General features: G+C 34.9%; 1 protein-coding gene across 4 annotated transcripts in view; it reads left to right on the forward strand.

The window, feature by feature from the left end:
* The window catches only part of LOC122516567 (kinesin-like protein CG14535), a 227,040-nt gene extending 212,740 nt beyond the window's left edge, over nucleotides 1–14,300 (forward strand). For 3 of the 4 annotated variants that reach the window (XM_043634478.1, XM_043634480.1, XM_043634479.1), the window contains 7 exons: nucleotides 6,846–7,058; nucleotides 7,678–9,318; nucleotides 9,873–10,121; nucleotides 10,449–10,904; nucleotides 11,036–11,275; nucleotides 11,449–11,730; nucleotides 12,010–14,300. In XM_043634478.1, coding sequence (XP_043490413.1) covers nucleotides 6,846–7,058; nucleotides 7,678–9,318; nucleotides 9,873–10,121; nucleotides 10,449–10,904; nucleotides 11,036–11,275; nucleotides 11,449–11,730; nucleotides 12,010–12,200 — 3,272 coding nt within the window. In that variant the 3' untranslated portion in view covers nucleotides 12,201–14,300. Of the gene's footprint in view, nucleotides 1–6,845; nucleotides 7,059–7,677; nucleotides 9,319–9,872; nucleotides 10,122–10,448; nucleotides 10,905–11,035; nucleotides 11,276–11,402; nucleotides 11,731–12,009 lie in introns of all 4 variants that reach the window. The other variant, XR_006303602.1, reaches the window with a different exon arrangement.
* Nucleotides 14,301–15,003: the final 703 nt, after the last annotated feature.

The raw sequence follows: 15,003 nt of genomic DNA on the forward strand, positions 1-15,003 counted from the left end.
CGTTTAACATTACCGACTCGTGAAAATATTTCGCTAGAAAAATATTTCCAACGTGTTATTGCGAAAAGAATAAGAGAGACAGCAAAAAAAAAAAAATAGGAAAAACCTTTTGAAGTAACGTAAGCCGAACAGATAGGACGTTAAACCATTTGATTATTTTTACGTATCAATAACGTTATTGATCGACCATCGCGGTCTCGTGTGCTGTATTCACTTTTAACGAATGATGGACAACGTCCAGTTGTTTGATGACCACAGATCGATATATGTGCAACTACAACTGACTACATCAAAGTCGTATATATATATATTTATTTATAACCCTTTGCACTCGGCGCCGTTTCGGACGTTACCTATCAGCAACTCACACTACTTTGTCGAGGCAACATAGATATATTCTTGAGTCGTCATATTATATAATATACCTTTTGAGTTAAGTATGGTATTGTGTTGATGTTTGGTTTATCTGAATTTGTGGACATCAACGAACACATATTTGCAAACAAATCAGAATTTATTTCTTATTATTTAATACAGTGTGATAAACTCTGAAACAGTCCTTAATATGCATTGTTGGTTTATTTTTGCACATTACACAATAATAACTTGTTACATGCTCTACACCTGGTGTTTTTCCGTTAGAAAAAAAATAAAGTCCTGTTTTTTTTTCTCTCACATCGGGTATATGTAATGTATTTATTAAAAGCGACGAAATATGAACGAGAAGCTTTCGTTAACGCGTTTAGAAATGTCTCGACAAAAAAAGAAATAAAATAATTGATCGGAAGGGTCGCGGAAAGAAAAATCGAGTGATTAAATAAATTCTAACAGGTGAAATTCAAGGAGAAAGTTATACCGTTATAAATACTGTTCGACCAAATGAACGAAATAATAATAATAATAGAGATTATATTAAGGAAAGTTCATTTCTTAATTGTGTTCGTCGTATTATTATAATGTGTGTGTGTGTGTGTGTGCGCGCGCGCGTCTGCATTGCTCTCGAATTATTGAAAAAAAAAGATCGAGTAATCGTGATCCTCGTAAGTAAGGTTTTATCGTACGGTTGAAAGAGGGAGTAGAAAAGAAAAGATCACCGTTAAAATGAGTCAAGTAAAAGAAGAAAAGGAAGGAAGGCAAGTCGTTAAGAAAACGACCCGTGAGTCTCCTTCTCTTTCTCTTTTTCCGTTCAGAAGAATTAGTCGTGGTCCATTGCTCGGTACTATTTTGTCGAAAGCCACCACCCGGTATACCAAAATGACGCTTTTCTTTAATTGCCCACTGCAAAGTAGATCCAAGAAAAAGAAAAAGAGCAGAAGAAAGACAGGGAGAGAATAAAGCGGCAGCTGCCTATCCCCTCGTAAAAGTTACGAGCATACTTTTGGTAAGCGTTAGCGTTCTATTGCGTTTAAAAAGAGAGACAGAGAAAATAAAATGAGAAAGAGTTGAAGAAATTCGAAAGATGTCACTAGTACGAAAGAAATGGGACAATATTGTGTATATTACAATAGAAACGTAAAAATATTCTATTTATTGTTATATAGCACGTAATATCTTATTATTTATCTAACAATAAAAACTAATTTTAATAAAATATAGGCACGTATTAAATATATATTGTGTATCAATTTTATATTCAATAACGTAAGATAAATAATTAGTAAAAATAGAATGCATAAGATATTCAGAACAGAAGAACATTTATTTAAATACCTTAACACCTTCTTTAAAAATTATAACTTTCTTTATGAATATTCGACGATAATTATATTCTCATTTTCAAGAAATAGAAGGAGAATCTTTTAGTTCTTCCGAGAACACCCTTGGCGCGAGAATCCTAAGAATAAGAGGAAGAAAAGCTTCTAGCGGAACTCGCAGTACCTCCGTTCTATTCTTCTTCTCGCCATTTACGAATCTACGTGAAGCATTTATTTTGGTAAACGTACGACCACGTAAAATATGTAGACTTTGTCTCTGGTGTTCCCTCAGGACCATCTTACCTAAGTAGATAGAGGGACGATGTTTTCACTTTAATACGAGAGATCCGAGCATTCCTTAATTTTCTTCTTCTCCTGACACTTTGTTTCTTCCTTCTTCGTTTCCTTTAAATGTCACCCTTGATATCGTGACACCAAGTACGTTGTATGAATATTTATAAAAAATTACAAGTTATTTATCTTAGGTGTAAATTTAAAAATAACATTGTTCATAATCTTTGGTGTAAATTTAAATATTAAATAATAAAATGATATAAATGACATTTTTGATAAACTTCAAGCAGTTACAAGAATGATCTTACAATAATATTTTTTTAAATTTGAAAGTGTCTCTTAAATACATTAGGTTCATGGAGAAGTTACGCGTGTTCTTTGAAATTTATTAATCGTTTACTAAATTTACGATATAGATTTTCACAGAAACAAAAAAGAAACAAAAAAGGTTTGCTATTGAAATCTTTGACCATGGGTCATCCAGATAACCTCCCTCGGGTTGTAGAAATTCAATAAGGTTACAGAAATCGTGATAGCCAATGCGAATGAGAGAAAGGGAGAAAGAAAATACACTCGCGGTTTTACGGACATTGAATTTCCCAGCACGATGATATATAAATATAATAACACTGGTCACGTTCGATTTCATTCGAAAGTAGCATCGATCGCACGTGTATTAATGCATGCGTATGTGTATGTGCGTGCATATATATATATAAAGAGAAAATTTTACGAAAACGTTATCTCCCTCGAGAAAGGGCATGCATTCTGGCCCCTCGACACCGTTTCGAAATGGCGAAACAGATCTTTTTTACTGCCATTCTCGTTTTCCTCTCTGTGCACGTTTCTTAGGGGGATCGAGATTCTTGGACTTCTCGTCTTCGATCACGACTTAAAGATTTTTTTCTTATCTTCCTTTTGTTTTTCTCTTCTTTATTTGCCTTATCTTTATCCAAGCCTCGATATAAATCAAACAAACTTTTGCATACTTCGAAGCACGATTTTGGTGACACATGGAAGTTGAAAATATTCTTTCGTCTTCCACTTCATATATTACAAATTGATTTTACGTTGATTTCGGCATTGTAATATTTTCTTATAAATAATTATTATAAGAAGGTTATAACAAATTATATAAAAAAAAAAAGCTAATAAGTATAGAATTCGAATTTCGCAGGAATAAAAAAAAAAACGCGAATAAAATATGAAGAAAATAGAGCAAAGAAGAAGAAGAGGGTGTGGCGGATCTTAAATGGCGGTGTCACATCCATTACACGTCTATATATTTTCCGGTCTACGGTTCGTCCTACCTTCGCGGAAGATTTCTCTCCTTTTATTTCCTAAGAGTTTCCGCGTCCTTTTCCGCCCATCGTTCTCTCCTTTTCTCGTCAGCCGATGCCAGCTAGCACACCAACAAACGCTTGTGCTGGCTGCTGCTGCACAGATGCCGGCAATATTACTTGCTCTGGTCCCTTTTATGGATATTGCCACGCGACTCTGCCACTATATCTTTACGTTCGTATGCTCGTATATGTAATAGTTTAATAATGTATATATACTGCGACAACCGTACTTTTATATATATATATGTATTGCAAGGAGTATAGCTACTTCCAAATAAAATAACGAAAAATTTCACGCTAAATGAGAATAAGAAGATAAATTTTCCGAAGCTAAGGTATGTTTTCTATGATACTCTATCAATGTACTTCGTACTTTCTATTTTATTATAAGGATTTCAATTTTTTTTAAATCGTTATATATTAACGATAAATAAATAAACATGATTTTTATTGGATATTCAATGGGAATATATTTGTGCAATTTTATGAATAAATTTGATCGTTTATACTTTTTTTTAATTCTTTGCGAAAGTATTTTGATTATGCTTCCATAGTTGATTTCATGTTCTACATTTTCTAAATAGTTCGATAATAGACACAATTGAACAACGTCATTTTGTTGGATATTCAAGGATAATATCTGCAATTTTATGAATAAATTTTAGTCTTTTCAAGTTTCGGACGCTTCAAGATTTTCGAACACTTTGTAGTCCTTTATTGCAGGGGTGGGAAGATACTTGATTATCCCGACAATTTACAATCTCATGAATATTAATAACTTCTCTCTTTTTCTTTTTCATTTATTTAGAGAGTCTAAATTGGGGAATTTTAATTAACAACAATGGCTAATAACATTAGATCTCTCTTTTTATGTTTATATATATCTTGTTCCTTACAAAATTCCTTCCATTCGAACGAGAACTAAATATTTCATATTTCCATGTTCCTATAGTGGATTATTTTTGTTTTAACTGTAAAATGAAATTTTGTTGTTAAGATCTTAAAATAAACGTTGAAGCTTAGAAGAATACTTCGATATTAACCTAGCAGCAACGGGCACCGTTTGCTTGGGATATAAAGTAAAGAAAAAGTGCTCTCTTACTTGCTGCTCATATCCTTTACGATCGACTTCTCGCGAACGAGAAGACACGAGGAGCCGTCTCCCGAAGACAGTAAAAGACTAATTGGCACTTTACGTTAAAGATTATCTAAATAACTCATAATAATCGTGAAAAAGGAGACACCATTTTTCTTGTTAAATCGTTTCACTCGAGACAGAAGAGGATATATGATCGTATAAAAGTGATATCGATTGCAGTTGGTAAAGACCGAGGTCGAGTATAACGGCAAGAAAAAAAATCAAAGATAGATTTAAAAAAAAAAAATTTATAACTTCTGAGGTTGAAAATACCGTAGAACGTTCATTTCTGCTTTATCTTTAATACTCACTCTCGTGTCAATCGTTTTAATGGTCTTAAAGAAACTATTAAAAAAGGTATATTATTTTTCATCAGTGGAAAAATAAAAATATAATAATTTAATAAAAATATAATATAGGGATAATATAACAAAGATCATATAAAAATGTTGTTATAAATTTATTAAAATTTTTTTAACGTAATTGTACGATAGTATTCATTCGTAATGAATTACTTAGATATAGTATCTGTTATGAAAATTGATGCACATTTAATTACTTATAATGTCATATAACAATCACTTTCATACTATTGTAATTATTAAATTTTATTATTCATCTATTGTCATATAAAAAGAAGATTTATTTTGACGTTTAATATTATTTCTTACATATATTTTATCTCTACGATAGTCGTAAATAATTTACAGAGGTTCGTATATGTTCTTAGAAAAGCTCAATAATTTAACGACCTCGCATGAACCGATCGTGCATCTTTAAATGTATACATGTAAGTTCGCGAGAAAGCTCTTTTTACGAATCGTAGGATACGCGTACTATCGATCGTTCCCTCTCCATCGAGTTTCCTCTGTCTCTACGTACCTCATTTCACGTCGTGATTTCTACCAGCGAGCAAGGATAGGATATATGAACAGAGTTGAACGCAAGAGAGAGAGAGAGAGAAAGAGAGAGATGTCATCGCGTGTGCATGGCTTTACGAGTCCATCATCCACCTTTTGACCCTACCATACGTTAAAAGTTGTCCAAGAAAGCGTAAAATTAAGGTAGACAATTTTGATTACATTTTTAAGCAAATTAGAACCGTTCAAATGGATTCGATTTGTTTATAATTTAACGAATGAGCTGTTATATTTCATAATATTTCAACTTTCTTTTCATGAAAAAAATAATTTTACGAAGTCTAATATTGTTTTATTTACTTATTTCGATATTAAATCAAAAATAAAAAAAAAATTTTAGAAGTAAAAACACAGATTATTTTTGTTTTTATTGCTCGAAAAGAATTCCAAAAATATTAATTTTTGAAAGATGTTTTTTTTATTAAATTTTTTTATAAAATTATGTAATTAACAATGTTAAAGAAAAAAGAATAATCAAAATAGGCAAAACAAAGACCTATTATTCATTGATGTTGTTTAAGAATAGTTTGAAATGGCTGGATTGTGGAAAGATCCTTACACTGAATCTACAAACAAACAGATCTTAGAAACTTGAACGCAGACTATTCCGAGCAAAACATAAGATCGATTTTCCTGTAATTGTGCTTTTACCTTGATCACTATTTACAACCAAGTTTCGCATTACCTTGATTATTCGCATTTCGATTCGTAGCCAGTACCAAGCCGGCTCGTACTACCTAACAGTACGAGTTGTACTATATCGGCAACGCGATAGCGTCCGTGATAGTACACGAACTGTATCTCCACCGAGGTATCTTTCGACGTTTTATCGCCGTCGTAATTCAGCTCGAGACAGCTCGCGAATACCTTGGGCCTCAGCCGGACCAATTTACTGCCCTCCGTTTTGTCGATACTCCTGCACGCATTCCGCCGTACTGTGTTCATTTCCGAAACAAGAATTGTTTCTTCTAAAGGAGCAAATAAATCTTTAATAAGAAAGAAAAACAATTGTTTTACGACAACGACATTATCTCTTAAACACTAAACCTACCACGCGTGATCAAACGACCGTGCCCTATAATTTGTAAAAATACGGTAATTTTTAAAAACGTATAAAATGTTTGTTCACCATCCAATTGGCTAAAATCTCATTCGATATTAAGATATATGTTTTTTTGTTTTTAAAGCGGTAGGAATAGGTATATATTATATGAAGTGTCGGTAGGTTAAGTGTTAATTGTAAAACAAAAATTTGTAATATATATTTAACTTTCTTTTTATAAATTATCAAAGAAAAAAATTAATATTATTTAAATAAATAATAATAATGTGTAAGAATCAAACTCATGGCATAACTTTGTTTTTTTACTTTTCCAATAGAATTTACAATTAGGTCGAATCCCCTTATTGTTTGTTTGTGTAGTCTGATAAAAAATTTGGTTGAATTTATTTGCAGATTCAGAACAATCGCCGGCCGTTTATCTGAGAGACGATCCGCTATTCGGTACGTTACAGTTACAACAACATAGTGAGCTCCGAGCTCCAACTGCAGAACGTGCAGCTTTTTATCTCGACGCAGCAGTTGCTGGCCGTCAACGAGAAGATGGAGATGCTCATATGCTCTATACGTTACACGTGTATCAGTATAGCGTCGCAGGCAAGGGTGGTGGTACGTAAAGCTCTCTTTATAAATCTATCAAAAATATTATTTTATAAAAACTAAGAGAAATGATAAATCGCGTCTTGTCTCATTTAATTAACTCTTTGCACTCCAGATAATTTTTTATTATAATACGATGACGTATCAAGGACTTCAAAACATTTTTGTAATATCGTTAGTAAAAAGAAAGTACAAATATAAAAAGAATGTGTTTAAAATTTTATCTATTTTTTTTTTAAATTTTCTGTCTATATATATATATTAAATATTAAACAAAATTCTTTAAATATTATTTTATTCCCATCTTTCCGTCGCCTGACACATATTTTGCGAACCGAAACTATAATTATACACAAAATAGTCGGCTGCATCGTCGACGAAGTACTGAATTAACGATAAATTATGTTTCACATTACGAATGCCATAATAACGGGGCGCTTACGAAATGCTAAAGGGTTAATTAAAAGTTATAACGGAATTATTATTTTCGTCTCTTCGAATGAAAACAAAAATGTGAATGATATTAAATATTACATTAACGTAGATAAACAAAAATTGTAAAAAATATCTTAAAATATGAATGGCATAAGATACATGGTAAGATAATGTAATTATCTTCATTTAATAGTTGCCGGCGGTAGAAGCAGACTACATCTCATGGACCTTGGTAATTCCGACCGTGGCAAGTCGTCCGGTGGAATACCACTTTCAGGTCTGGGAAATATTCTCTTAGCCATTTTCAATGGACAGAAGCATTTGCCGTACAAGGAGCATAAGCTAACCCAATTACTAAAGGAATGTCTTGGCTCGTTAACGTGTCATGCAGCAATGATCGCCCACGTGTCTCCGAATGCTCAGCATTATACCGAGACTTTAACGACCGTGCAGTTGGCATCGAGGATTCATCGAATGAGACGAAGAAAGATTAAATTTGTCGGTGGTGGTGCGCAGGGTACCGGGAGCGGTGGTAGTTCGGGTGAGGAAGCAGCCAGACAAAACAGCGAGTGTGATCCAAGTTCCAGTGATCTTTCCGCAGACACTGTGATTTACGTTGGCCCAAGTGCCGACGACGCAACCGATGGAGAACATCCACCAGTTTATATTCCCAGTTTGAATTCCGGTGACAATCGTTGTGCAATGGGTCGAGTACTCCGTGGCTCAGCAGCTGAGAGACCTAGTAAGATTCCTGAAGAAAGAAGTCCAGCACACAAGGCCACGAAAATATCGAAAACATTAACACAGACAGCTTCGAAACAGACTTCACCTGCTCACAGTGCCACGCCAAAAGCTAGTCCAGCACGGAAGATATCTTCGAGCAAAGTTTCCAGCTCAAAAATAACTGACTCGCCGAGTAGTAAGATTCCAGTAGCTGCTTCAAGTGGTGCCTCGGATGAACAATGGATAGATGGTCCAAGAATTTCAAAATCTAAGGTTGCCGAAGCTAGACACATGTTGAAGGATTCTCATCATAAACGAGAAACTTGGATAGACGGACCGATGCAATTAACAAGTCCTCCACTCTTGCCACTTCATACGCAACAACAACATTCTTCTGGTTATGGATTCATGGATAGTCATAAAAAGAGTATGATAAGAAAATGGGTAGAGAATCAATCGTCTCAAATTCAAAGATCTAAGCACGCGCAGTTGCGTATGGAACCATTAAAAAACACTGGACAATCTTCTCAGTTGAAGGAAATGACGACGTTCAAGAGTTGTTCTGCCACTGTTGACGATGACGATACCTCTTTATCAACAGCTGAGAGTGATAGTCTGAAGGCCAACGAGATCGAAGACATTACTGAAAAACTCGGAGCGAAACTTAATCTTCTAAACGTCAAGTCGAATACCGATTCAGGATTAGATCTAACAGCAAGCCCAGTTATGGATGATAGCATTGATAGAGGAAAATTAGATCTTCCCGAGGATGAGGATGACGACGAAGAGATAGTTGTACCACCTCCCTTACCTCTGATTGAACCTCTTAGCAATGGAGTTAGCAGGGAAGTTTCCATGGAAAGTTTGAATCTTTCTCACAAGGACATTGTATTACCATCCAGACACTCCCTCTCATCCGAAGACGAAATCTTAGAAATTGTTGAGGTGGAAGATTTAGAACCAGTGCCAATGCAGGACTCCTGCCTTCAAGTTACGGAAGAAGACATTGCCATGTGTATGAGCGAAAATCCTTTGCCAGAGAGCGATCAAGAAGAACATCCTTTAAGAATTCTCAGCCAGGAAAATCTTACAGTTGTCTCTACATTTACTGGTAAGTTCTTTATCGTCAATCTTCGTATCATTTTTTTCCCCTATTTATAATAGTCTATTAAATCGTGTAAAAAAATTAAAAATGGAAATAATTTTGCTGAAACATAATTGAAAGTACGTAAATATGGAAATTAAAATATTTTTATTAAACACTTTAATGAAGAAATCTTAGAAAGATTTCATCTTAAGACTTAGACTGAAAAAAGAATAAAAATAGTTAATTCACATTTTTTGTAAAAAAATAGAGATACTCTAATTCTGAAAGAAAACCATAAACACATTTTGTAACTTTGTACGAGATCAGCAATTGGATTTTTTGACCAGTGTCTAGCAAAAGACAGTAACTTCGAAAGAAAGAGGAAGAAAGATGGAGGAACTAAGTTAGATGTAATTACTTACCCACCTCAGAAAGGTTTTCTCTTTTTCCTTTCGTCCTTTATCTCTTTACTTTCAAAGGATACATACGGACAGCCAGACTTTTGCCCTTATCCACTTTCCTATCCTAAATACGATACGAAGCAAGAGATATCAAAAGAAAATAAATATCCTTTTCAGACTCAATGTCGGTAATGTCGGACACGGAACGCTACAGATCTCACTATCCACCCCCCGTTGGTTCTGGTGTAATGCCGAGGCCATATTTCGACCACGAGGATTTCTTGGAACAAGAGACTAGGCACAAATTCGATCAGTTGGCAAGACTTCACGAGCTTTACCAGAGCAAATTAGCTCTTGCGAATGTTTCAAATTCAGCGACGTATCAAAGGGAGAATTCGTCCACTGTGAACTCGCGAGAAGCTCCATGTAAGTTTCATTTTATTACCTTGAACAAAGTAGAAAGTAAAAATTTCTTTTCAAAATCTATTAGTAGATCAACTATTTTTATTGTAATAAGTTCAAGTACATAAGTTAATATTTTTGCCTCGACCACATTCAAAATGTTCAAAATTTTATTTCTTACCCAGTAACCAACAAAACATCCTGAATTAATATTTTGTCGATTCATCAAATATTTAACACGTAGTATACACACATAACAATAGTCCAATTGTTTTCGTTACTAACACATGACGAGCAGCCAGGCCTAATTGTTCTACAGCAAGAAACAAATTAACGCAGGACAAATTCCAGCCGCCACCGTCTTCCGTCCGCCATCACGCTGTCAATCCTTGTCCCTTACGGATGTCTTGTTCAACGACAATGCGAGCAATCATGGTAGTATCTACAGCGAGCCCGCATACATAGCTGGAAAGTCCGATCAGGAGAAGATCTGTGACAATTGTCGTCAAAGTATGTCAAGACCAGCTACAGCTTTTTATTGGTATCCAAGTAGCGTCGCTCATCTTGCCAGTCCTAGAAGGTACTGCGGAAAATTAGGCGAGTGCAATATCTCTAGTCTGAGGCATCCAGATGGTGCTTCGAATCCTAATTTAAAAGAAGAAATCGAGAGGATACCCGGAAACGGTGCTTCGGGTTCGGATCCTGAAGAGGAATACGTGGAAGCAAAAAAACTCTTCACTGCGGCGGAGAGATCGGAAAGAACAATAACGGGCAAGTCCGATATCGAGGAGGACGTTAAAATTCAAGGTACAAATCTTCAAAGTTAATAGACATTTAACAGGCAAAAATGTACTTTTCTCAAATATGTTCTCTAACTTGTAAACCATATTTCAGAATATAAAATCTTACACATTTGAAGAATGTATTTTATTTTTCAGCACCATCCTCCGGTCGAATGCAACGAAAAATCCTAAGTCTTGGCTCTTCTTTGGGTCTCAACAAAGAGGGTTACGAATCCGATGCCGATTCAGCAGCAAGGGTAGCTAAATTATCACCAGCTACATTATCCAGACATCGAGCTGAGAGTTCAGGATACGATAGTGTTGTCAGAGACAGTGAGACCAGTAGTATCGCTAGTGATTCATCGAGACAAACCAGTGCTCTTCAAGAACATCAAGGTAATTAGTAATTAGCACCGTGTCGTTGAAGATTGACAGTCCTAAAAAGATATTGTCGATAATCCGGAAAATCGACGAAAAAAAATCCTCTAAAATTCTTCCCCCCGTACGATGTTATTCTCTTCAGGTGGCGCTCTGGGCGTTCTAACCTCGACGTTGTGCGGGTGTTTCAGCGGTGGAACGGCGGGTGGCAGGGCGCGTGCTCCGGGCACGACTTCACTCTCAGCAGGTGGTCCGGCGGCATCCGGTCGGGCCTCCACCGCTGCCGCCGGGGATACTCGTCTACACAGGCGAGGACGTGGACATCCTGGACAAGCGCGCGCGATTGCGTTCGGAACCACGTGGCACGATGTCCAAGATACACAAACTGCGACTGCGCCAGCGCCTTCTTAGGCTCGAGCTGAGAGACGCCAAGAAGCGCCTGATGGTTCCCGATTGTCGCTGGAGCTACGAATGTTAGTATTTTGTTCTTTTAAAATAATCAACTTATCTTTATCACGTCTATGAATTTAACGGGTATTTAATTGATAAAATAAAAGAAAAGAAATCACTTTATTAAGTAGTATATTTTTAATTTATATTACTCTAATAATTAATTAATTCGATAACAATAACTAAAAATCTAGAATCGACCAGATTTACAGATTTGTCTTAGTCTTATACTTTAAGATTTTTATAAAATTATAGCAAATGTTTTGTTAATCATAAAATAATCTTGTTGTTGATTGTTACAGTGCACGTGGAGGACAGCATGGATTGGCGTGACCCGTCCTTTCTCGAGGCACTCGAAGCTGAAACTTACATACTTCAAAAACGAGTAGAAGCTTGCAAGAGTCATGTTCTCTTAGTCACATGTTTCGATTTCTGCCCTAGAGGCTCCTCGGCGAGTAACGCTGCTTCACCATCAGAGATAAAAATCACCTAACGCAGATTCGGATCAGCGCGCACGACCGCGTGCTGATCGATACCGGTTAACCGTCTCTTAAATGCGTCTTCTTCTGCTCCGCCTACAATCTTAATCTTTTGTTTTTGAAGATTCGATAGGTTGGAAATAGAAAAAAGAAAATAAAAATTAGTGAAGTGAAGAGACGAGCGAGGTCGTCGAATAAATGCGTCAACGACAACGACGCCGATGTCGCTCGACTCCGTCCAGAATAGCTGTTATGGTTAGTCAAAGAATTGTCGTATCCTCGTCTTACCATCACACGTCGTTATTATCCTTTGTCCAGTTTAAGCGCTACGAGAGAGAGAGAGAGAGAGAGAGAGAGAGAGAGAGAGAGAGAGAAAAAAGAAAGAAAAAAAGAAAAAAAAAAACAAAGAAAAAGAGTGAAAACTGCCTACTCGATGTTTTAACCTTTCAATTACGAAATTACAGAAAAAGAAAGTCATTTTTCAATCCATCATAATATTATCTCCTTTCTCAAGCGTCTGTAATTTATCTTATATATCATTGAATATGTCTTTTAAAATATATAAATGCATTTGAAACACCGTATAATGATAACTTTGATTTTCGTAGATGAATGGTTAAAGAGATGGCAATGTACACACATGTACACATCGATAAATATACCTACGTACGCGCACACGCACGTGTCTTCTTATTGGAGTTGTTAGAGACTATATCGAGTATATAAATATATATAAATATAGTATATATCTATGTATTCGCGTTCGAATTTCCTCGGTTTTTTCTTAAAATGGCGTACGTCGAGTTTCAAATGACTCCCCTCGAATCGAGATAGAGTAGCTGTTATCACTATGATTATTATTATTATTATAATTATTATTAATACTATTATTATTAATATTATTATTATTATTATTATTATAATTATCATTATTATTATTGATCATTGTTACGAAATGTAGAGCGTTCAATAAGCAATTATCGAATTTTATACATGTATACATATATATATATAAAAATGTTTATATTTAATTTATTCATTTTGTACGTACAAAAGGATAGGTGCTTCGTTCATTATTTTTAATGCGTGTATCGTTCGTTGCCTTTCGCATTTCAAGTAAGTAAGAAGAAAAGAAAATAGATTCGCACTGCCGTTGTTGATCGATCGGTAATAATAATAAATAATATTACTGACAAGAAAATATTCCGACGAGCGAAATGTAGCGTATATCATAAAATTTAATAACGAACGAACGAACGCTCTGTTGAGTCTTTTTCCACGTATCGTTCGTTCTGGTCGCGTTAGGCAATAATAATTCGATGGATGATCCGTACTACCGTACTGCTCGATACATCAATGATAGAAAAGAATAAAAATAAACAATATACAACTTCCAATACTAAGACTGTTGGCGAATATGCCAATTTTTTAGCATTCATCAACGATGAAGACACAAGAGAGAGAGAGAGAGAGAGAAAGATAGAGAGAGACGATCGATTAAAATTCTCACAAAAAATTCCTTCTTCGATTAGATCATTAAATGGGGTAACTTATACGATTAGAAACTCTCCGTGAAAAGTATGCGATGATCTTTTCTAACAGAGAACCAGATTATTTCTCCTCGGTGTAAAAATACAAACCAAAAAAAAAAAGAAATAAAAAAGGCAACGTATAAATATCGAAGTTCGATCGTTATCATCATTTAAAGGTCTCGATTCACGCTAAGGTAGACGAGTCATAGAAATAAAATAGGAAACTGCCAATGAGCGACATGCTACTGCCAAAAAAAGATAAGAAAAAAAATAATATGAAAGAACGAAATGAAAAGAAGAACACGAAAAAATCTTTTTATACAACTTAAGAATTATTGAGACAAAAATTTTTAATATATATATATATAAAAAAATTAAATAAATAAATGAGGAACTGCGACCGCAAGCGAACTACTTAAAATATACACGCACGTTAAATTCAAAATATTATCGTAGCTTTAATTGTTATTAACAGTTATCGCACTTCGTAGAGCTCTGTAACTTCACGTAGAAAGACGCGGATCGTGGTGAATACAAGATGAAAATAAAATTAAGAGTAAGAGAGTAAGATAATGAGAGAGAGAAAGAGAGAGAGAGAGAGAGGGAGAAAAAGTTAGGAAATTGTGTTGTAAAAATGAAACTCGTTAGACGCGTGCAGGAAAAAAAATGACTCGTTCGATGGGGAAAAAAACAAAAGAAGAAAGAAAAAATGGAAGTAAGAAGAAACAAGGTTAGAGTATGTAGTTAAGAGTTTTCGAAAATATCGACGTTGAGAATATTTAAGAGAAAAAGCAACATTCGGTGTTAAGGAGTAGGCGGTGCCGAAGACGGGGAGAATGAAAATAGGCGGGATAAAAATAAATCGGTATAGCAGTAGGCCAGTAAAATGCAAAAATAGAGATTCCAGCATTTGAATGCGTGTCGCGGCGAACAGAGATTCGATAACTACCAAGAACTTCCCCCATTTGTTCATCTTTATTCTTGTTCCATATACCTACCTCTTCAATTTCCATCATACATTATGTATATACAATAATAATATATGAATGTATGTACGGTGCGTATGAATGTATGTATGCATGTATCTATGTATGATCGAATAAGCAAGTATGTTCGATGAAAAGAAAAATCGAGTAAAGATTTTAGCATGAATTTCAAATTTTATTTTGTTTTTCTTTTTTGTCCATTTATTTTGTTCTATTATATTACACATATTTTCACAGAAAATGTAATTAAGAGAAAAAGTCACGAAACGTATGTAATATAAAGAGAAATTTCGATTCGA

The sequence above is a fragment of the Polistes fuscatus genome, unplaced genomic scaffold (genome assembly GCF_010416935.1).
Source record: "Polistes fuscatus isolate 324 unplaced genomic scaffold, CU_Pfus_HIC Scaffold2, whole genome shotgun sequence".
Taxonomy (NCBI): domain Eukaryota; kingdom Metazoa; phylum Arthropoda; class Insecta; order Hymenoptera; family Vespidae; genus Polistes; species Polistes fuscatus.